The sequence below is a fragment of the Brienomyrus brachyistius genome, chromosome 7 (genome assembly GCF_023856365.1).
Source record: "Brienomyrus brachyistius isolate T26 chromosome 7, BBRACH_0.4, whole genome shotgun sequence".
NCBI classification, from domain to species: domain Eukaryota; kingdom Metazoa; phylum Chordata; class Actinopteri; order Osteoglossiformes; family Mormyridae; genus Brienomyrus; species Brienomyrus brachyistius.
The window spans coordinates 14,018,103-14,041,874 of record NC_064539.1 but is presented as its reverse complement, the minus strand read 5'-3'; the positions used below and the strand labels follow the sequence as shown (position 1 = coordinate 14,041,874).

The following is a 23,772-nucleotide window of genomic DNA, read 5'->3' as shown; positions in this document are numbered from 1 at the left end:
CTGCAGCACCATTCGCCTGATGACAGCAGGGTGCGGAGAGCATGACTGGGGAGGCTGTGATCCCTGATGATTTTAGCACCTTTCCTCCAGCACTGCACTGCCCGGTGTAGGTGGCCTGCAAGCGTGGTAGCTCCCCTCCGATGACCTCTTTGACACACCACCCTCTGTAGTGCTTTACGGTTCAGGGTAATGTAGCTCCCATAAAATTCTTTCTCCATCCTTATCAACATCTTGCATATTTTTAGCTGTCTATTATCAATCAATAATATGAATTAATGTAAATTATCGTGAAGAATTGATGTAAAGAATAAATGACGCCACCTTGTGATCTATGTGTAAAAACAATGCTCATTTATGCTTTATGATGTTTACATTCAGAAAGTAATTTTACTCAAGAACAAGTATTCTAACAAAGATCTAACAAATAGATCATGGTAAGATATTTTAATATGAATATTTATATCGCTCTGTATTACAGACCCAGTCTGTTTGCTTAGTAGTTATATATAATCTTGGATCCTCTTCTACTAACCATCGTACCATGACCTATTTGTTAAAACTCACAGTTCTTTTGGTGCTTTTCTTAATGCAACAGCCATAAAACATGAATGAATATATTATTTCTACATAGATTTATACATAGGTGCCAGTATTCATTTTCAATGAAATTATTTAAGTCTATCCAGTTGCTATACTCCAACATACATTAATGAGACCACACAGAAAGTGTCTTAGGAGTAATTCTAACATTTCATTGTAATTTTCATTCTTACCAAACTCATTACTGATGAATGAAAATAGATAAAATACGCTAGATTTCTATTACAATAGAAAGAAACATTATTAAGGAAGCATGTTCACTCTATTTACATGACCTAGGGGCACTGAGACTTGTCCAGGTTTAGGAGCCTGTTCTGCTGGTCTTATGACCAGAACTGAAAGGTCAAAGAGGAACTATTTTCCACAGGTCATAAGACTCCTAAACCAGGACAAGTCTCAGTGCCCCTAGGTCTTCCACCGGACTCTACAGTGACTTTTCAGTCACTGTAACACATCAGTGCACACTGTGTAATCATTTCACTACATGTTGTATCTGTAGAACTGTGTACATGATGAATAAACCTCTTGAATCTTGAATGACATGACAGTTATACTGCAAAGAGTTATACTGCAATATGGATACTGTTTTATGGTTTAAATTTTTATATTAATGTCATAAACATTCTGAGGCTTCTACAGCCCCATATTCAGTTCTATGATGTTTATTCTGAGGGCACCTCAAATGCCCTAAGGACAAAAATAATTTAACTTAATAATCAGATTGGCCAGTACAAAAATGTCAGAAGGCACTGTTGAATTAATCTTGTTTTAAGTTTTGTGTAAATTTTTTATTATTATTAAATTAATTTCATAGGCATATATAAAAAATTTAATTTCCCAAAACATCACCACCTACATTCTCTGGTATAGCAAATATTGCCCCAGACTTATATTTAATAAAAAATTAAATTGGTAGTTGCCAAGATATTTTGGCATTTAAATTGAGCCTTGTTTCAAAGACAGACAGCATGAGGCTTTGGGTACCATGGTTTCCATAAGACTTTAATTGACACTGTATTGTACTCACATTACCTCAAGAACAAGGTCAAGATTTATTTTTTCGGAAGACTTTTGAGGGATTCTTATTTTAAGAAGTGAAATAATCTGATAATGCATGGCACCAGTTTTCAGTCCAAATAATCTATAAAAGGAACATACATGTATGCATTTGCTGTGCAAAAATAGAAGCAATGACTCCTTCTGGACGTTACAAAATGCATTCCTTCAGCAGCATGCAGCCAACTCAGAGGGGCTACCCTGCACAGCTGCCGTAAGCAAACTTAGCAACTGCTTGTTGAGAAATGAGCAGAACTTTCAGCTCTTTGTATCCCCACAGTGGGAACTTTCTAGCTAAGCACTTCAGAATTGAACACTTCTCAGCTTTGAAACACCATCGTAAGGCTTTGTAACATGGTGATCGTGTCCTCAGTTTGCCTAGGGTCAGGTATCTTTGCTGGATTGTTCCTCTCCTTGTTTTCACAGCATGACCTGATGTGGAGGTAAAAACAGAATCAACACCTGGATCAAACACTCCAATTTTTATATTGCACATGAACAGTCAAGGAGCCTAACATCACAGTGGAAAACTGAGGAAAGGGAAGCTTACTTTAAAGCCCAGCTGTTCGTGGATATTCCATCTGTTGGTCTGCTGTGGTTAATAGTGTTGGACCAGGCCACACCTGTCATCATTCTACCCAACAGATGGTATACACATTCCATACACAGTAATACCAACACCCACCCCACCCACCTCTGCCCACCAGATCCAAAGCACCAATGATAACAACTCTGGCTCATTCCTATTACTATATATCGCATTGTTATGTGGCTGTTAAGATTTTTTCTTTTTAAGCATCTCCAAAATAGAATAATGGTACAGCTTCACATATTTATAGAGTCAGATATTTTCACTGGGGCGGCATGGTGGTGCAGTGGTTAGCACTATTGCCTCACACCTCTGGGACCCGGGTTTGAGTCTCCGCCTGAGTTACATGTGTGTGGAGTTTGCATGTTCTCCCCATGTCGTCGTGGGGTTTCCTCCGGGTACTCTGGTTTCCCCTCACAGTCCAAAAACATGCTGAGGCTAATTGGAGTTGCTAAATTGCCAGTAGGTGTGCATGTGTGAGTGAATGGTGTGTGAGTGTGCCCTGCGATGGGCTGGCCCCCCATCCTGGATTGTTCCCTGCCTCGTGCCCATTGCTTCCGGGATAGGCTCCGGACCCCCCGTGACCCAGTAGGATAAGCGGTTTGGAAAATGGATGTACATTCTAATTGAAAAGGAATTATTCAAATAAAATGCTTAGTAGTCCAGCTGTGCACTCCCATGATTTGGACTGGCAAGTTTATTGGTCTAGTTGCTTTATAACTACGGCCCATGTTACCTACACAGCATGCATGCAAATACATTTTGAATGTGACATGAAAACTCTCTCAATTACAGTACTGTCAATTTGTGCATCACAAACACTGATATTTCCTGCTTGAAGCTTTAAAATTCTATTTTAATAGATCTCTGAAACATACACTTCTGCAATAAACACACATGCATTTGTTGGTTTACAACTGAAGTACACACAACAATTTTTCTTTTGAGAACTGTGTAAAGGGGTTGATTGTAGTTTGGTTAACCTAGTTAATTCAGATTATGATCATTAGATATTTCTGATCTCATTGTCCCTTAGTGATGATCCTTAAACTCCAGTGCTGCTCCAGCTCATATCCCTCCTCCTTACATACGTGAAAATTTGCTGAAGTCACATGGTAGTGATCCTTAACCTGGTCATTTGCCAGCCATGCATCACAACGCCTTGTTTCAAAAGGGCATGCAATGTATCTGCAGTGTAGGGAGAAAAGCACCCTTCAAAGCCAATTAAGGAGGAAAGCTGAGCCCTCACAAACATCAGTGTGAGGCTGCAGCCTCTGGCGGACGCTACGCCACTTTCTGGAAACTTGACCCTGGGCTAAACTGGGTGTCTTCTTAAGCGATAAAGTGGATTGCAGGCTGTGGTACACTGTGCTCAGCTCTTGACTTCCAGCAGACAAGAAAAATCTACTACTAATCCTTCTGTATTTCAAGACCAGTGCCATAGGTGTGGGGGAAAGTGTCAGAAAGGATATAGTTTTAATACTGAACTGAAGCAACATATTTAACAGGTCAGCATTATAACAGGTGTAAAGTGGCAATGGTAGCCAGTTTGCATTAGCCCTCTTTCAAGACTAGGATCAAACTAATGCTGGAACTCTGTCTGGGTGTTTTTCCAGTAAACCTTTCAACAAAGTTTAGAGTAATGACATCAACAGTACATTGTGTAACTTGACAACTTCCTCTCAATGAATTCTTCATTTATTTTGATTTTTAATATCTCATAAATAAATATAGTTTTTTCACAGTGTTGGAATGTCAGTGACTTACAGACATGACTCATAATACTAAAAGCCGAGGACTCTTTATTGAAACATAGGACGATGTTTTAACACCCTACTGTTGCTAAAATTAACAAATGCGAAAATAGGTGTTAATGCATTAGTTGATATTTAGGCTATTAATTAAATGCTGTGAAATCAATTTTATATCAGTCTTCAGTGTAATACGATAAAGCGAATGAATGTTTTTGCTCCTGTCTCTCATACACACACACTGTATGTTGATAATGATTTACTGATAACGTTTGTTGTTGGTTTTAATGGAAGAGACTTAGTGGTAAATACTGCAAAAGAATGATGCCAGTTATCATGCCTGACAGCAGGAGGCCCTAGGCTGACATATCTACCCCCCCCCCCAATCAAGTACTAGAGAGGAAAGAGAAATGAGAGGGAATTACAAACAATGTAACATCATTGCTGTTTTGCTGGTACCTTAGGTTGTAGGCTAGAATATTCTATGGACTATGCATTAGGACAGCTACCAACAACTATTTTTCTATTGATTAATCTATTAACTATTTTATTGATTGGTCGATTAATCCAAATGATTAATTTTCCTCCAGAAAATCAATGATAACAAAAAACTGCTAGATTTTTTATGTTATTGCCACTATACAAACATTATTTTAACCCAAAATTCCATTAGCAGAATAGTAGTATGCCAAAAATTTTAATGAGATACATATTGTGATGCCAAAAAGTTAGCAATCTGTATAAATTCAGCGTATTCCCATGTTTAATAAATTCGGTTAGCAGATTACGCCACATAGGACATAACTGACAAGCACTGAAGTTGTGATTAGCAGCAGTCACAACATCTTTTAAAAGAGGAAAAACTGTGGTTAAGCAAGGTGGTGTGGCTGTACTTTTTGCAGATTAAAGTTGGACACATTTTTTTTTTTGTAAATGTGGTTTTCATTTTCATTTCAGTTCACAAATTATTTTATATTATTAAGTGTCCATTTTAGTTTCATTTGTACTTTATGATAAGGACACTGGTCCCAACCAGCCCAATGCGCATGAACACACACTGAAATGTCACCTATGATGGTGCCAAAGATGGCAACTTTGTTGTGCGTATTTTTGTGTTTACTTTTACTTTACTTTTATTTTTCTGTCAATACTGTCTTATCTCTTATCGTGTATGACGGCCAAACTCTACTGGACATAAGATCTAGAATTACTCACCAATTTCCGGAGTTTAAGTTTTGCAATGTGAATCCACCGTTTGGAACCTCACCGTTCATCTAGCCTGAGGTGCCTTTAATCTGGGCTCCAGGAACTCGTAAATGACGATGAAAAGGCAAGAAGTCCGCTGTCCTGGTTCGGCTAAGACAGGGCGCTAACAGACCACCGCTTCCCAACGTAATTCCAGCAAACGTACAGTCCTTGGAGAACAAGCTGTGTCAACTTCAGGCAAGGATTTCATTTCAATGAGAAACCCGGGAATGCTGTGTGATTTGCCTTACAGAAACCTGGCTGTCGTACAAGACACCGGACTCCACCATTTGACTACCAGGGTTCTCCATGCACTGAGTGGACCAGGAGAATCATCTCACCTTCAATGTTGCTAAGATTAAGGAGCTGATAATCAACTTCAGGAAGCAGAAAGGAGATCACACCCTCAATGACACTGCTGTGGATATGGTGAGCAGCTTTCGATTCCTCGGAGTGCTCCTGGCAGAGGACTTCACATGGACAGTTCACACAGACAAAGCAGTGAAGAAGGCAGCATCTCTTCTTTCACAGGAGACTGAAGAGGTTTGGAATGAGCCTCCGCATCCTTAGAACTTTTCATAGCTGTGTCATCTAGAGCATCCTTACTGGATGCATCACTGCCTGGTGCAGCAACAGCTCCACCTACAACTGAAAAGCTCTGCAGAGAGTGGTACGGTGTTCTGTGTATTATAAGAAATGAGCTTCCCTCTCCCCAGGACATCTAAATCAAGAGGTGCCTGAGGAAAGTGGGGAAGATCAAAGACCCCAGGCACCCCAGCCACAAATTGTTCAGGCAGGATAATCAGGATAAACGTGGATAATCAGGGCGGCGTGGCACACAGGAGGAGCGTACGAGCCGGGCGTGACAGTCATCGACTGTGTCGACTAAACGCGACAGCCCTACTGTGCATTAACATCCACCTGTCTGACAGTGTACAACTGGCAGAGGTGGAAAGTTCAGGTCCTGAAAGTACAAATCCAGACCAAGATCAAGCAACCAGTTCCTGTCAGTGAATGTGAATTTTTATGCTTAACTGCTTTGTTCAAGCAAAATCTTGATCTGGATTTATACTTTCCACCTCTGATAACTGGGCAGTATTTCTTACATTTGACACGTTTCTACATCTGAGTTACATTATTGTTAATTCTGTTCTCTTTTCTTTGTGTCCATTTTTGCTATCTGAGTCTAAGTTGCTGTAATGCCCTCTGCAGACCAACAAAGTCCTCATCTTATCCAATTGCTTTGTGTGCTGACCAGTTTGTTTCTGTTATCTCATATGTAGACAGGTTTCTGTGCAATGTCCTCACAGAGATATGCGTGCAGTGAGGGGGTAGAAAGCAGCACTAAGCAAGCCATAAAGAGGGGATGATAAGGAGTTGCTGTGCAGTAAACTGCACATACCACAGAAAACATGGTAGGAAAATATTTAATATTCCGGGGGGATCACATTATATCCATCATTATATGCATCTAAATATTTGTATGCGTGCAAATTTTCTTTTGTGTAAACACTGGGCTTCTCTATGAGATAGTTGTAAATATTGGGACATATTATTTCTGGTCACTTGGACATATCTAGAATCTATTCTAGATCAGGAATAGCACAGGGATTTGGTGATTTCTCACCATTACTGAGAACTAATTTTTGAGGTAATTGGTACAGTTACTTAGGCTTCCAGTGTAATCTGTGCCAGCCATTCCCTGACTGTCATTGACCTAATGAACCGTCATGTCTTGTACAGTGTGTTTACAATAGCTGTCAGAGGTGGCAGATGTGGCAGGTCGTAAAGAAGTCTTGTAAACATTTTTACTTTGACCGAGATAGCTTTAGTGACACTAACATCACCACCATACTACTGAAATTGTCAAATAAGGAGAGTATAGGCAGGCTCAATAGCCAACAAAACCAGGTAAATTGAATGAAATTCAATCCTATCATGGTACCACGCTTGAATTCACTGAGCTCCTGAGAGGGACCCATTCTTTCACAAATGTTTGTAGAAGCAGTTTGCATACATAGGTGTTTGATTACTGTATATACCGCAATGGCTATGGAAGTGATTGGAACACCTGAATTCAATGATTTGGAGGGGTGTCCCAATACTTTTGGCAATATAGCGTATTAGCCGGTAAGCTAACATTCAGTTTTTATACTCCACATACCCCCATATGCAAGTAACTTAAATAACTGTACAGTGTTATTTCAACATCAGCAAGAAGTTTTCTACCTGTAGAAATTCAGATGCTAACCAAGTCAGCAGATCAAAGACTCATCTTGGTCATATCTACCACTGACTAAATAAACGTTCTACCTAGCAGGATTTCTCTATAGGAAACATTAAAACACCACTGTTATCCCTTCAGGATAAACATTGTTTGAGACCACTGATGTATATAATATATACACTATATATATATAAACCAAGTGGGCCGAGGCAGGAACCAACCCTGGATGGAATGCCAGCCCATTGCAGGTGCTGTAACTTCATATATGTCAATTTAGGCTGTCCAGTTCACATAAATTGTATGTTTTTGGACTGTGGGAGAAAACCAGAGATGAATATCAGAGTAAAGTTTACTGCTACTGTTTTTATCAGACTCGTTAATATTATGGGGGGTTTGTGAAAGATTTAACAAAAATGACTGAGTAGAAGAAGAGAAAAAATTGGTCACAAACAGACATTGGTCATCTTCCACTGTATGGAAATATTTTGCATTGCACAGAAACGATATTGAGCAAAATCTGGTGGCAACAGACTCCATTTTGACAGACTCCATTTTGTTTTTTAAATATTGGATGTGGATGTCTTCTTTGAATACATTATTGCATTGTAGTCATGCTCATGTAACACCTAAGTTTTGCATTTTCATTCATTTTTAATGTGAAACCGTTCCACACAATTGAGACTTTCGCACTCATTATTTGGACACTTATCCGCCGTGCTCAGTCTTCCTTCTATGATATTGCCAAGAAATCAGGAAAAATGTTAAATTGATGCTTTTTTAAATGATTAAAAATCATTTGAGTAATGGTGACAGCTCTAATTATTATTACATAATACTGCATATAAGTGTGGCTCAGTTAAAGAGCAAACATTTTGGGAAATCATAAATATTTCTCTAAGTATTGTGTGATATGGCATTATTTTGATTATATGTTCAAACATATAAGGGTGTGTGGCTCAGTGGGCTAAACCTGTGTGCCTGTAATCAGAAAGTCACCAGTTCAAACCCAGCCTCAATATGTCTGTGGGTCTTTGGACAGAGCCCTTAACCCCCAGGTCCCTGGGTGCTGTGACAGGTGGCCAACCTTCGCAGTCAGCTTACTCTACAAAAAAAGCAAGTCTGGGGAGGCTTAAAGATTATTGATCCCCATGGGGAAATAAAGTATCAATCATCATCTATTCATTATTTAACATATCTGATAATTAATGTTTTGTATAATTGCATGACACACGATATATGTCTATATATGTACACACATACAGTATAAACACTGGTTTCAAAATAATGTTGGGTAATTATTTGTTTGTTAAATAAAATCATTCCAAAGACTCCAGCACTACAAAACATTTGACTGAACAAACCTTTATTTATCCATATAAATGGCATTCAACATTGTTCCACAAAAATCCTGTAACTTACTATCCTCAATCTCAGTGCATACCACATCATATATGCGTTATTTACAACATTCTCAACAAAAGCTGGTTGAATATTACAACCACACGGAGAAGGAGAATTTATAACTGTCAAAATCTGCCAAATTACAAGAACAATTGGCGCTGTTGTTTTACAATATCACAAAGCATTGCATTACCATCAGTGACCTAAGGGCTGTGCTGTCACTATCGTTAGAATCAATGGAAAATACTCTGGAAAAACTAATACATCCCTTAAAATTAACATTGCAATTATCTGGACTCAGAAGATAATGCCTCTATAAACAAATCTGTCTGCAACTATGTAGCAAATATGTATATCATGGGGAAAAAGGAAAAAAAAAGTGCATTCCACAGGATTTGTGAAAAATTCATACAAATCGGTATTTTTTTTTTTCATTTTCTTTTCCAACCAATTCAGCTTCACAGTTTGCAGAGCAGGCCTGTCTAAAATTGACATATGCATGCAATACTGTTCTAAATTACACTTAATGAAACATATGATCAGTGCTGATTAAAACTGGATTGGGGAAAAAAGGAAAAATAAGACAAATGTAATCAAAGCATAACAATCCACCGAGTATAAGGACATTGCATAGCAACAGTCTTTTTTTGTCAACTTTTAAATATACATTACAGATTTGCTATTCTTTCAGCACTCCATCCTCCCTAATGCAGCTCCACTCCCTCCAAAATGTTGGCTACAGGGACAGCGGATCTCTTTTTTAGAACAGTTCTCTGCATTGTGAGAAACTAATCTGCGAATATGCGTTTGGGACACACAGCTGGCATTCTCTGGCACTTAGATACAAGTGACCTGAGGGGGGCGCTAGAGAGTGTCCTGCTGTATGTCGGGCAAAGATCTGGGACGATGTGTCATGGGTTAACCATGATCTAGACATCTGATGAGTGAAGCGTGTCTAAATGCTAGACCATAAATTTTAAAGTTTATCATTCTACTACTGCATAGTATGACATGGGTGGGCCTTTTTTTCCCCCACACTGCTCCGACAGTCATCATTGTGTAAATGACGACTTTCAAAGACAATGATTAAACAAAGCTTATTTAGGTTTTATGGTCCAATTGTGCTGTATATGACTTATTAACTAAACTACCACAAACTGCTAGGCTGGTAGGTTGTACATGCATTCTCCTTGAGCTTTGCGTGGGTGCAGAAAAAAGGTTTCACAGAACCAGTTGATACTTTCATCCAAATGGGAATAGAAACAGCTACCTTAAGTAATTCCTTAAAAACAGGAAGTGTGAAAATATAATATATACATATAACCTTCTTTTTCTTTTTTTAAGAAACAACTTCCTAGCACACTTATAAATCACCTTAAAAATAATGGTGCGTCTAAAGCCACACCAAAATACTTTCTCTTTCAAAATGGATCCATTCATTCCATATTAAGGAAATGAACAGCTATGGAGTTTCTAGCAGCTACAATCAGTTAGTTATGGGTTTCAAAGCTAATAGCTATGCTTACATGTGCTGTCATGTAAACTATTTTCCTTAAATAAAGTATGTAACTATTTAAAAAGATCTACATTCTGAATGATATTAAAAATGTGCTGAGCGCCAGATTAAGCGAGTAACAATAGCAACTTAAGCAAAAATAACAGCTGCAGAAAATTGTTTTAAAATGTAAAAAAAAAAAAAAACTGTAAAGAGATTTTCACCATGCAGTTTTATGTCGCTGATAGTATGCTGATCTGGAACAGCTGTTATGATAAAGTATTGTCACTTTATTTGCACAAAAATAAGACAAATTGAACAAAGGGGAAAAAAAAGTTTAGCATGTGGCACGGTAGAAGCAGAAAAATAAACATGAACACCCCCCTTAAACCAGAATTGCAGTATTACCTCTCCAAAAACAGGTCAGTCATCCAGTAGAATATAAAAATAAATAATAATTTTAAAATGGCTTTAAATTTAAAGTTTTCCAAATAATTTGCAGATTATCATCTGTGGGACCGTTACAGTGATAAGGTGAACCATTAGGCACTTGATTTCCCCCCTCCCCCACTGGGACTTAGGATACGGAGAATATGGCCAAAATTCAAAGCAGCCAGCCACCAGACGTAACAGCAACAAGCCAAAACAACCTTTCTGAAATGAGACACGCTGATGATTCTCTGAGCATCAACGTCTGCCTCATTCCTACCACCCTAAAGGAAATACTCCTAATGTCGGCTCACACTACAGCACAAAGAAACAAGAAGCCTGTACAAAATGAAAGCGGAGGAAATCGGGGGAGATCTATAAGGCAAAGGAGAAGGTTGTCTGCTTTTATCTGTCCTTGGAGGTCAGTTTTTCAATCAGCTCCTGTAATGGGACCAGCTCCTTTCTGTCGATCAGGTTAAACTCCTGTCAAAACAAACAGAGCGTTAGATGCTACTGTTTAGCACACTCACCAAAACCCTATTCCGCTAACCGAGGCTTGTTTTCCGAGACTTCAGATGTAACCCACTCTAAGTACTCTACAATCATCCCCCTTTGTGCACCTGGTAGGGCTGGGAGCTTGAACTTCTTTACCTGAATAAAATTCAAATTTTTAAAATATTTATATTCAGCAGCAGAAATCCATGTTCGAATTTTTTTAAGTGTTACGTAGGCAAACATTTCCTCACTTTTGTTCTGCCTAATGGTCCTTGTCGCTTTACATAGAATATGGGATCTACTACTTGGGACAGAATGCCATAAATTGATTGAGCTAGCCAAAATGGCTGGAACCAGCCAGCAAAGAATTAATGTGTGAATCAGAAGAAGAATCCTGAGATACTGAAAAATGCAGTCAGGAAACTGTTTGGATGTTGGTGGCAGTTTATCATGGGATCCCCTGTGAACGAGTAAATAGCGCTGCTATCAAAACACCATATATGTGGCAAGATGTATGGACAGTATGAAGATTAAATAATGCCAAAGCATCGTTAGATGTAACCTAAATCAAAAGCAGCATTTGATGCCATGATATAATTTCTTATAATAAGAATTTTTTATGCATGTAACCCTATGTTAGCCAATATCAGACGTTTGATAGTTTAGCTTAGTGCCACAATACAGATGACTTTTGTTGTTGTTGCTGTTTCTGTCCTGTGGCGAGCTAAATAAATTAATGTGCTATTATATATTATTGTGTCGTCATCATTTTCCTCGCTTAAGACAATTGTAAGCTAAACATTGCAAGTTTCACCATCACGGTCAGTTGCACACAACAAGCTTAGGCTACTGCGCAATGATGGGCTGGATCCATCATATAATTGCAATAAATATTTACATTTCTTCAAATGATGAATGTGATATTGTACAAATCTGAATGCTCCCTTAGAACTAACACAAGAGGCTTTACCAGTATGTCTCAGTTCATAGTAAAGCTCAGAGTTTACTTTGAGCTGGAAAATAATCCCATGAAAAAAATCTTAAGAAAAAGACGGACTATGAGGAAAGGACACACCTGGACAAAGAAGATAAAATGCTTGAATGATGTGTTGAGATGAGCCTCCTCCTGAAGCTGAATGACGGCGTCGAAATGCTGGTGGTATATATGGGCGTAAACCCGAAAGAGGCGCTTCAGGATTGTTTTTGCCACAGACATGAAGTTCTTGGGAAATGGAACACCTACAAGTTGGAGCACATCAAAGACATCCTTTAAATTCGTTTCTATGATAAAGCTTTTTATGTTCTTCAGGCTATATAATATAACAATACTGCTACTGGTACAACTGCTACTACTGCCAATAATAATAATAATAATAATAATAATGTTATTGAAGGGTGCCTTTCAAAACACTCAAGGTCATCTAACAGAATATAAATAAAACAGTAAACCTGATAAAACAGCAATATACGATAGAAGTAGAGGCAGGCAGATTGTGCATGCAAAACATAATAAATTGTTTAACAATACAAAAAAAAAACAGGATTACTCCATTTAACAACTCTTTCCATTTACCAAGTGAAGGGATGAACAGCATATATATTTCAAATAAAAGAAAACAAAAGGAAAAGAAGTCATACCAATTTTGGATGGGAAGAGTGTTTCATCGTCCAGCTGGTCCTGTACCCAGGTCATCAGGTAGTCAATGTACTTTGGTGCTGAACATTTGATTGGTTTTTTTATATTAGTTCCATCAGCCCAGTGGTACTCATATCTACAAAGCAGCAAAATATCAAAATGTATGACTAGATTTTGACTTGGCCTGCACAAACACACACAAAAGTATACACTTACTTGGGCCCTGCAGACATAACAGCACAACTCTCCTCCGTACAAAAGTCAGTTATGGTCCCGTACAACATGTTGATCTGGTTGAAGAAATCTACAGCTTGAAATAACAATAAAAAAAATAATTCATGTGAGACTTTGAATTTAAATGAGCTGTCCTAATGTTCAAAGTGAATTCAGTGAATTATAATCTTTTGAATAAGAAAAAAAGAAAAGCCAATCAGACTGATAATTACCAAATTACCACTGCAGAGAGAAAATTCAAGTACAGCCATTCAAATAATGCTTACACTGCAAAGACATTTGTTGGGCAATGTGACTTTGATTTATGTATGTGACCAAAGGAGGAAAATTGCTTTGCACAACACAATTATTGTAAATCTACCAAGCTGACAAGCATCTCTGCACTCCAAGTTCACAAAAAGCATCAAATTATTCTTCTCGTTTCAGAAAATAAAGCCTTGTTGCAGTCAAGCTAATGCTAGTTATCTATGTTTGACATACACAGTCAAATTTGTGCCAAAAGAAATAACCGGAAATGATTTCTTAGGAGAAATGCATCATGCTGGCATTTATGGTTAACTGTTACTGAACCACGAAAAAATAGAAACTACATACAAATTTCACAAGAGTATACAAGCTTTCTCCTATAAACGTACTATACAGACAATTTAGTGCTGGCTTGTCTCTACTGAAAGGTCTACTGAACTCCTCTTAGGTACTGATGACATATTTTTAACTAACATTCATTTAGAAAACAGTGTCAGCATAATAAATGGTAATATACTTTTTCGGCTTTGGATAAATGACTTAAACAACTAAATGCCAAAACTTACCTACATTAAAGTGGAAGCAATAGTCTGCATGATACCCAATTTATGCACAATAACTTTTTTCATTTGGTTAAAATTGAATGAGGCAACAAGGGTTCCAGCTTACGCTTACCGGACTTATTACGCTTACCGGACTTATTACGCTTACCGGAAATCAGTCATACAATCTGAATTCATTTAATCACATTTGCAATTTCAGTTCATATCTTCAAAATATAGACGAACAGTTATGGCAGGTGAAAAAGGGAATCTTGTTAACGTCAACTGGGTACAGCGAGAGCATTAAAATGGGAGAAGTTCCACAGACTGAATATTTATTAGCGAGGACACAAAGCCTTCCTCTAGCAAGTGATACGTCAAAGGTGACCTTGAGACCAAAGCGCCTTCGAAAATCCGACCCCCAATCTGCCATTCCTCAATAGAAGTGGCTGGGGATGGTCTGGCACTCATCTAAGAGCAGGGCAATACAAATGAAATCGCCATGCCTACGGTCCAAGTTCCCCCGCCCCCTCCAACAGACTGATCACTGTATGCCAGACAAGCAGAACAAACATGCTAAAATGCCTAAGCACTGACACGCCTCTGCATGTATTTCATTTGGTAATCTGACATGAACGGGTAGCAGTTGGCTGCAGCTCATGTGTGCGGAAGCGGTCTCTAGGGAAATCAAACGGGCAGACATGTTCTCAGCCTCATTTGAGAAAATGGCAAACAAAGCTTTTGACACTGTGCTGTAGCGGGTGAATGGGAGGAGAAACAGAATGCACTCTTTCTTTTTCCTGTTTTGCATGCAAATTTCACTTAGTGGCGAAAGGGGAAAAGGAACAAAAAAAGAAAACCCATAAAATAAAAATTAAAGAATAATGTAATGGTGCAGTTCCTCTTCTCAGCCAAATTAATCTGAAGGTATCTGATATTCAAACCAGTCAGGGACAAACAAAAACATTATACTAGTGATGAACCAATTTTGGCTAATTATGATAGCTAAACTGTTGCCAGGTTCTATGTGGTGAATGAGCCCTAAACTATGGAAAACTTTATCTTGCAATGCAGTCATGATTTTAGTAGTTATGTCTTTATCTCTGGTGCTGCCAACTTTCAAAAACTGACTGAAGTCTAAAACTCTCCTGGTAATAATGGCCAAGATTGACACATTGGCATCATTTTGTTTTCTTAATGAACGTCGGCCAATACTGATGTGTTAACCTACATATATCGTACAACTCCACATTATATCTTTAAGGGTGTTCAAAATAACACTAGATACCTTAATTTTTGCCCTCTGTAAAATTAAAGTCATAGGCTAAAGGACTTTCCCAAAGGCCCCAAAATTTTAATAGTATTAGAAAACATGCATGAATTATAGTCTGCCATTCTCCACTCTGTGTAAAGTCATCCTGTACTTAGCAGAACTATATTTAAAAGATCAAAAGGTGTCCTAGTGCACCAGAGTCTGTCTGATTTGATGTAAGATTGCAACTTTGCACTGCTGCACATTGCTTTAACCTAAACACAATGATCCAAGCTGAATGTTAGAGGTCACTCAAATCTAAACGGGGGCATATTAATTATGGCTGAACTGTATGTGCTGTTTTCATATTACAAAACTGATATACTTATTGTTAACTAAAAACATTGTAGTCCTGCATTTTAATTTTAAGCGAAATATTTGAGTGAAGATGATGATCTAACATTGGTGATTATACAGCATGCGGTCATTCACAGCCATCCCAAAATTGGTTAAATACAAAGTAATCAAAGGAAACGTTAGTATTTCAAGAAGCAGATTTAGTTAATGATGACTGCTACATATTTTAACATACTGTCCTGCCAGTATGGCATCTGCTACTGGTGTTGAAGATTTACCATATTTAACATGGTAAACCGGGAGAGCAGATGGAGATGGGGTGGGGGTAGGATTCCATAAATACTGATGGGAGGCCAGAGAGGTGTATGGGATTTTAAGATCTGAAAATGGAATCTGCCATGGCAGATTGCGTGGTTAGGCAGAGACTTCCATCCGACATTTCTTTTGATTACAAACATGGCCAGATTGTCTAGTCACACATAAATGATAGCGCATTCTTTTATCACTATCAGAATCAGGTTTATTGGCCAAGTGTGTGTGTGGCACACACAAGGAATTTGTTTCCGCCAGTTGGTATCTCTCCGGTACATTACAATACATCAAACCAGTACAAATTAAATACAGTATATAAAGGACATCTTATTTAGAGACAGAACAATGTACATAAAATGCAAACAACATGCAAAGTGTATGGGATGTCTTAGATTCAGTTCAGTGGTGTGTTGTGAGTGGAGCAGGATGTAGCAGTCAGGGAAATAGGTCTGGATTGGTATTACAGGTCAGATGTTTGTATGGGTGATGGCTTGAGGGAAGAAACTGTTCCTGAGGCGACTGGTCCTAGTCTGCAGGATGGCATGTAAAAGGATTATTTTGGACAGCACACAAACAGAAGTGAGTTAATATTGAATTTATATTTAATACTGTCGTTACCACCAGAAGCAGCTAGATGTTCTTATCCGGCATGGATCTAAAATTTAGAGTTCTATTGCTGGCATCCAAAAAAGGTACTGATTTTAGTTTTGTAGACTCTGAGTAATCTGTTTTTTACACATCCCTAGCTTCAACATACCTATCAATTATCGTTAAAATTCAGCTGCAATTGGATTTCCTGATACTTTTTTCCATTAACTAAGGGAAAGTAGTTACTGGGATGTGAGTTTGCCCAAGATCAAGCTTACATTTCATCTACACCACTGGCTATGACTGCAGAGTTAAATAACGAGTTTAGGAAAATAAAGATTACATTTCAGTGTACTCTCAACACGTTCCTATTAAAATAGACTTATCAACAGGAGGCTATAATCACTACAAAATTAGAACATGCATAACATAATGAATATTTAAAAGCAGGTGCATGTTGTCATTTGGATGTGGATTATTTTGATGTGTTTTAAATTTAAGCTATATATATTTGGTCATTTATATAAAAAAGTGGCTAACTGTATGGTCACCTAAGATGGGACAAGTCAACGTCACCTTATGAGCCAATGAAATGCATGACATTTAGAAGTTTGGAAACAGTAATCAAGAAATTACATTTGCCTTGAAATGGAGAAAACATTTGCTTAAAACCACAATGAACATTATGCAATATGCACAGTGATTGTTCTCAACAGGGTGAACAGCTCAACCGCAAAACAAACAAGGATGTTTTGTTATAGTAAAACAAGTTTTATGTTGGTTTGACAGGTTTGACTTGAATCAAGTATTGCAATCCATAACTGTGCTCATTATCCCAAAAAAAACACAAACAAAAAAATATTACAATGTGCTTACCTGAAATGCAATAATGCGAGTTCTAAGCGCAACCCAGACTCTTTGCCATTTCCTCCTTACATTATTAACAACATAAGAAATTTACATACAAGAGGAGGCCATCTGGCCCATCAAGCTCGTTTGGGGAGAACTTAACTAATAGCTCAGAGTTCTTAAAGTCTTATCTAGCTCTGATTTAAAGGAACCCAGGGTTTTAACTTGCGCTACACTAGCAGTCCTGAAGACTATTCCATACTTTAACTACACGCTGTGTAAAAGTGCTTCCTCAGATTCATTTGTAAATGTTCTCCCGCTAATTTCCACTTATGGCCACGAATTCTAGTATTTAAACTAATATTAAAATAGCCATTTGTGCTATCAAGGCATGGAACCCCACACATTAATTGCTTCATTATTTTTTTTTTTTATATTTAAGATTTGGTTACCATTAGTTACTTGTGTTCCACACCTAGATAAGCGCCTTAACAATGCCTTTCCACCCTTACCAGAAGCGGCAGATAAAAATGTTCTTGTGAGAATAGAGATCAAGCTACATGAACACTACAAATGTAGCCATTCCAGCATCCAAACAGGTGGCGTGTTAAAGGCATGTGGTTAAGAACTGGCTATGGGGAAGAGAGAAAGCGTCTGCCAGTACTTACTGTTGACCGCCACCCATTCGTTGAGGTCCTCCCCTTCTGGAAGCATGACCGCCATGCGCAAATTCCCACTGCCCAGTGTTGCCTCTGCGTGCTTCAGCAGCTCATACTGATGGGAGCCTTCTGGGATGTTTTTCTTCGGCTTGAAAGTCTTAGACGACCGATTTCCACTGTGGCCAATAGGATGGGAATGACACAATATCGTCAATTTACCCACAAATTTAATATATAGATATTGAATATAGGCAAAAAGGCTTTAATTATACAGCATATAAGCTAACAGTCCAAGCAATTTTGTGATTTTACTGCAGATACACACACACAAACAATTGCGCACTATTTTTAAAGGTCAAACCTGTAACCTTGACAAACTCAAAAATCTACATTCTATAGATTGCTGTGCTGCTTTGATCTGAAGGCATTTCTCAGGGCAGGAAGATTCTTTTGCTCTTCTCTGTGTGCTGGGACAGAGACCGTTCTTTAAATCAATACGACAATCTTGTAAATACAGGAAACAGGATGCCCATGATGGATTATCACAAATCCAAAAATAATTGGTAGAACCATGTGACTAAACAGAAAACTTATCCATCAACAACCAAGCCACCTTCGATTGTAACTGTGATGTACGGACTTCACCTGCTAAGCAAGTGCACAACAGTGGAGTTAAACCTTTTCTACAACACTGTAAATGGCACCTAATGAAAAACCTAAAGCAGAAGAGCACACGCTAGGTGTGCACAATTCAACCCCATCTGGAGATGAGCTTCACCGCCTTTGGAATGTGTAAGTGGTGGGATATGGGTTAGCCTGTGAAGCATAAACACCAAAAACAATAAGATCAATAACTTAAGCTTTTCTAGGTTCTCTTCACCTTATGCAAAGCCTTGACTTAGCCCTGAATTCCTTCCTTAAGTCAATTGTACTATTATAGAGTCCTGACAAGGCATCCTCTCACTGAGCAGTAAACAACTTCGCCACTGTTCACTGGGTTAAAAACAGGTATGGTTTTCAAAGTGGAAAGTACTTAACTAAGTTAAACTAACAAAACCGCTAAAAGAAGCATAAATACTCTATGCACACATTGCAGTTTAAGTCCAAAAAAGATGTCAAAATTAAGAACTACACATGGACTGATTTTATCACAGGCAAAGCATGCTCAAAATAATTATATAGGAAAGCAGACGACCCAGAATGGGCAAGCGGCTTATCCAGCATTACTTTGGTGATTCTGCCTCTGAATGAGGGCATCGACTTACACGGAGGGCATGACACCACCCATGCTCAGAAGGTAACTGGGCACTCACTGACTCCGCTGCGGGGGAGCACGGCAGAAAGTCACGTTCTGCTTTAAAGGTGAGACTGAACACAGCATGTTCAGTTGATTAAATCAGTTGTGAAATGATAGTCTGCAGATGCCTGTTTCACATTAGTCATGAAGCACAGCCATTAATACATCATTTAAATTACTAAAGAGAGGGTCTCCATGTGAGCAAGTATTTCACACAGGAGACAAAGATATGGAGAGAATACAATTAACATATAACTATAAGGACAACCTTTATTGCCATGTTTTACATTGAGGCATTATCTAAGGGTGCTTATTTTGTGGTACAGCCATTTGAGGAGAAACAATAGGCCCGCTTGAGGTATAATAGCAGCGTTGCACAAACAGCAACTCTGGTTAATATTTAAAAACTACGACATGAAACAAGACTTAAAAGATATTTCTGCTGAGCTGACAGTTATGGAAACCAAGTTACTACTCTATGTTGCTAATACACTAGAAGATGCAGCGCAAACGTGGTATCCTTTACACCACTGCTGGTATATAAACAGGCAAAGATTATAAAGCCATGCTCATATTCACCACACTTAAGAAGCATTACAACTTTAAAGTAAGAACACATTTCAAATGTTACTTTGCATTTGTCCAGAGGGTGAGCACTGTGTAAACAAACATCCCTGCTTCATATGCTTTTCCTTTAAGATTCCCTTTAATCAATTAGTACTTAGATGAATGACATTCAATATATTAGAAATAAAGCTCCCTTTTCTGCTACTGTTTTCTGTGAATTTATATTTTCTAAAAACTGTACATTGTAACAAAGCCTATAACTTAATTTAGGGAAAAATACACAAAGAGTTGCACAGTTCAAGATCAAAAGTGCAGTGGGCTTAGCCGAGCACTTTATTACAGGGCGATTATTAATACTAACTATGAAGAGTTAAATGTTCATTCTTATAAGTTTATTTAGAAGGTATGTTTATGTCACTGTTCATTAGGCTGCTTGCGGTTACCAGGAACATCTATTCATCCATCTACCCATCCGTTCACTGCTTATCCTGGTCAGGATTGAGGGGGGAAACATTTACAGAGGGGAAAGAAAATGCAAAGTATTTTAATTATGTTGAATTCAAAAGGAGTTCATATATGTTCTAAATAGTAAAATATTCTTATTTATTCACTTATATGTATTTAGCACCTTCTCTTCTAAATACCTCAAAAGGACAACCACTAAGTAACAATCTTTCATTTTAATGCAGCGTATCTAATTCAATTACAGTAAAAGTACATGCTTTTAAAAATTGTTTTATATATGTTGAAATAAAACATGTGGAAAATTACAAAACAGTTAAGCAGTTAAAGTAAAAATATCAAAAGGTATAATGTATTAACAAGAAAGAATTGGCTGTTACTAGTGTATGTAATCAGTGTAGGTGGAGATGGAACAAACAAACAAACAAACAATTGCTCCACCCATGAAATTTCTCCATTGATTGCAGTCTGGTGCTAACACGAGTCGGTACTGCTCCACAGAAATCTGGATGTTACCCATGCAAAATACCTCCTTATGGCAGAAACCACTGCTTCAGTGACGTCTCTACACAATGAATTACTCTATACAAAAGCTGGCATTTGGACACTGGGAGTGAAATGTATGAATCTTAATTCATTATTACTCATTAGCAAAATGTGCTGTGTCATCCTCCAAATCGGGGAGAGGGGGCAGGTAGGGGATGCCGAATCATAGGCTGCAGATAACTCGGGATGGAACATTAATGTTATTTAAAGGCATGAGTGGAATCAATCCTTGCCTAAGACATTTCCCAGACTCTGCATCTGCTCCAAGGCCCTTTGTGTGAATCGGATCAAATATTTTTCAGCATGAAAGGATGGCACATGAACCCTAGGTATGCCAATCACTGCTAATGAGTTCACTCTCAGTTGCCTACTTTTATTTCACCACACCAGACGAATCTTCACTCCAAATACCTGAATTCTTGAAAACTTAACATTGTCGTAAACAGACTTTCACTGATTTTCCTATGCACACCAATTACTGAGCACTTCAAAATAGCATCAAAATTGTTATATGATCGTATTGGTGGGCCAGTATGAGAGAACAAACCTACCTGAAAACACAGCCAGAAATTCTTAAGAGAATTCTCATAAAGCAAATAAAAACATATTAATATTACATCCAATTCAAGATGAACTATACCCTATCCAGAGGTCTTCCCCAGTCTTGTACCTCATGCTGCATGGAATAGTCTCCAATCCTCAGAACAAGCAGTTGATGGATGAATGGATGGATTATTACTTTGACTTCTAAAAAAATTTTTTAAATGTGAGTCAAATTACTGGGAATGCTGGAAATATTGAACCTGATTCATATGTAAACTGAGTCATATTTTGGCAAACAAGCAGTATGCGACTCAAGCTACTGTTGTCTTCTTATAATGTTATATTTCCTTTTCAATTTGCTGATATCGGAGACTTTACCAGTAGCTATTCTCACTGAATCGCCTGCCAAACGCGCACCGACAATTATACCCCTCTCAAACTCACCAATAATAGCCTCCGCTAACAGCATTCCTGGCCCAACTTACTTAACTGCAAGCACTGTGCGCCTGGACGGGAACGAAACGATATGATTGCAGTATATAGTTACATATCGCTTTAGATCGGTCCCGTTAGTCCGGCGACCAGATTCATGCTGTGCGGTCCTTGTGCCTCGTACCCATTTTCCGTCCATGTACCACAAGCACGCCGACTGTGACAAAGCGCATCATGATGCGATCCGCACAGCGCAAATATCCTATCAGCTCACCTACCCAATAATCTACCTCTATATATCTACTGACACACTTGTTTCGAAATTAATATGGCATACCAGGACAAACGGGTATGACAAATATTTAACGAGTGGTTATTTATAATACGGTGTTTAATTATATTAGTCATATCAAACAAGTATGCGGACATGCCCTTACTATCATACAAAAGATCCAAATTAATCAGTCTTTTCTTTTTGATGTCATCTGGACAGCAAAATCGGGGCCCCTTTTAGCTACGTCGGAAACAGCAAACACGGCATCAGCTGCGATTCAGCGGTTTTGCTAAATAATCAATGAGCCGGTAAATTGTGTTACCAGTGATAATACACCGTGCAGTGTGTGATTCATGGCTAACATCTGTCTAAGGACTTCGGCCTCTTGGTCCAGCCGAAACCCCTGCGGTCTGGTTTGAGGTGTGTATTCAGTGATTCCGCAACAGCGATAGTTTGCTAACTATCCGCATCACATACACGAAGCTAGTTAACCAGCTCCCCGCGTCGCTATAAAGACAATAGCACCAAGTTGCCAGACACAAAGCCAAAGACTGAAGCTGTACTCACAACAAAAAGCTCATTTCCCAACGTGAAAGTCGCTCTTGGGAAAATAAAACCAAAACTGGGGAAACTGCGGTCTCAAATGTACGTCCACTGCGGCGGATGTGGGCTGACTGATTAAACCCAGTTAGCAAGTTGGTATCACTGTGCCAGTCCGACTGCTTGGATGGCAGGGAAAACTTCTTCCTCTTCTCCAAAGTCTCAATGCACAGTACCGGGGCATCGCGATATCACGAGACGAGCTTACGGTTGGGAAAGCGGAAATAATAATGTTTTCGGAGTCACATCCGGTTTGGGTCTGAACCGCATCGAGGTAATTTCAAACAGGACAGATGATGATGGTGATTGTTGTTGCTGGTGGTTTTGATAGCAGTAGTAGTTCAGCTGTACCTGCAATTACAAGAGGGAGTTCATGTATGTACATGGATGATTTGTGTTTTCTTTTTGACAAGACTCGGTTTTTAATTTTGAAAAGCCTGTTACATATTTAGAAAATAACGCACGTTATGTAACTGGATATTAAAGATACAAAATTATTTTATCAGATTTTTTTGTAGGAATATTCCAAGTTTTTCCACGTATCAAGTCACAGACTGGAGTCAACCTTACCTAAACTGCCTACATTTTAATGTAGTTTAAGAGAAATCTCTGCTTGGACAAATAGGGTTATCATGAAATATTTTTATTGCTTTTCACTCACTCACTCACTCACACACACACACACACACACACACACACACACACACACACACACACACACACACACACACACACACACACACACACACATATATATATATATATATATGGATATTCAACACGTGTCTGAAATGTATTAAGTAGTAATAAAGAGTCTTATATTAAGTGATTGGAGAGCACAAAAATAATAGAGATTCCTTTGGGCAAACAAAATATTAATTTTAAGGATTTAGATTAAGGTCACTTAAGGTCACCACAGTTACTGGGAGTTGATAGTGACCGGATTTACTATTTTTAGTATTAAAAATGTATTCGATTTGGCTTGTTTTTGAGGTTATCAACCATGCTTGATCAATAGAAGAGAAGGAAAATGTGATTTGTCATGCCAGCCTCTAAATTGTGATTTTATATAAACATATTATAATGGG

The 23,772-nt window shown here is 38.3% G+C and overlaps 1 protein-coding gene across 3 annotated transcripts; it reads right to left on the bottom strand.

The window, feature by feature from the left end:
* Positions 1 to 8,814: 8,814 nt before the first annotated feature.
* Positions 8,815 to 22,866, bottom strand: LOC125746462 (MOB kinase activator 1B). Of its 3 annotated transcripts, none has more exons than XM_049020450.1 (7): positions 22,652 to 22,866; positions 19,229 to 19,331; positions 17,973 to 18,139; positions 13,141 to 13,234; positions 12,927 to 13,060; positions 12,364 to 12,527; positions 8,815 to 11,276 (listed from the first exon to the last, which is right to left on the bottom strand). In XM_049020450.1, exons 2-7 carry the CDS (start codon positions 19,249 to 19,251, stop codon positions 11,199 to 11,201), a joined length of 660 nt encoding a protein of 219 aa, XP_048876407.1. In that variant the 5' UTR covers positions 19,252 to 19,331; positions 22,652 to 22,866; the 3' UTR covers positions 8,815 to 11,198. The 3 variants fall into 3 exon arrangements, with proteins under 3 accessions (XP_048876407.1, XP_048876408.1, XP_048876409.1); XM_049020451.1 differs by having other exon boundaries at positions 19,229 to 19,284; XM_049020452.1 differs by lacking the exon at positions 19,229 to 19,331 and having other exon boundaries at positions 22,652 to 22,864.
* Between the last annotated feature and the right edge of the window lie 906 nt (positions 22,867 to 23,772).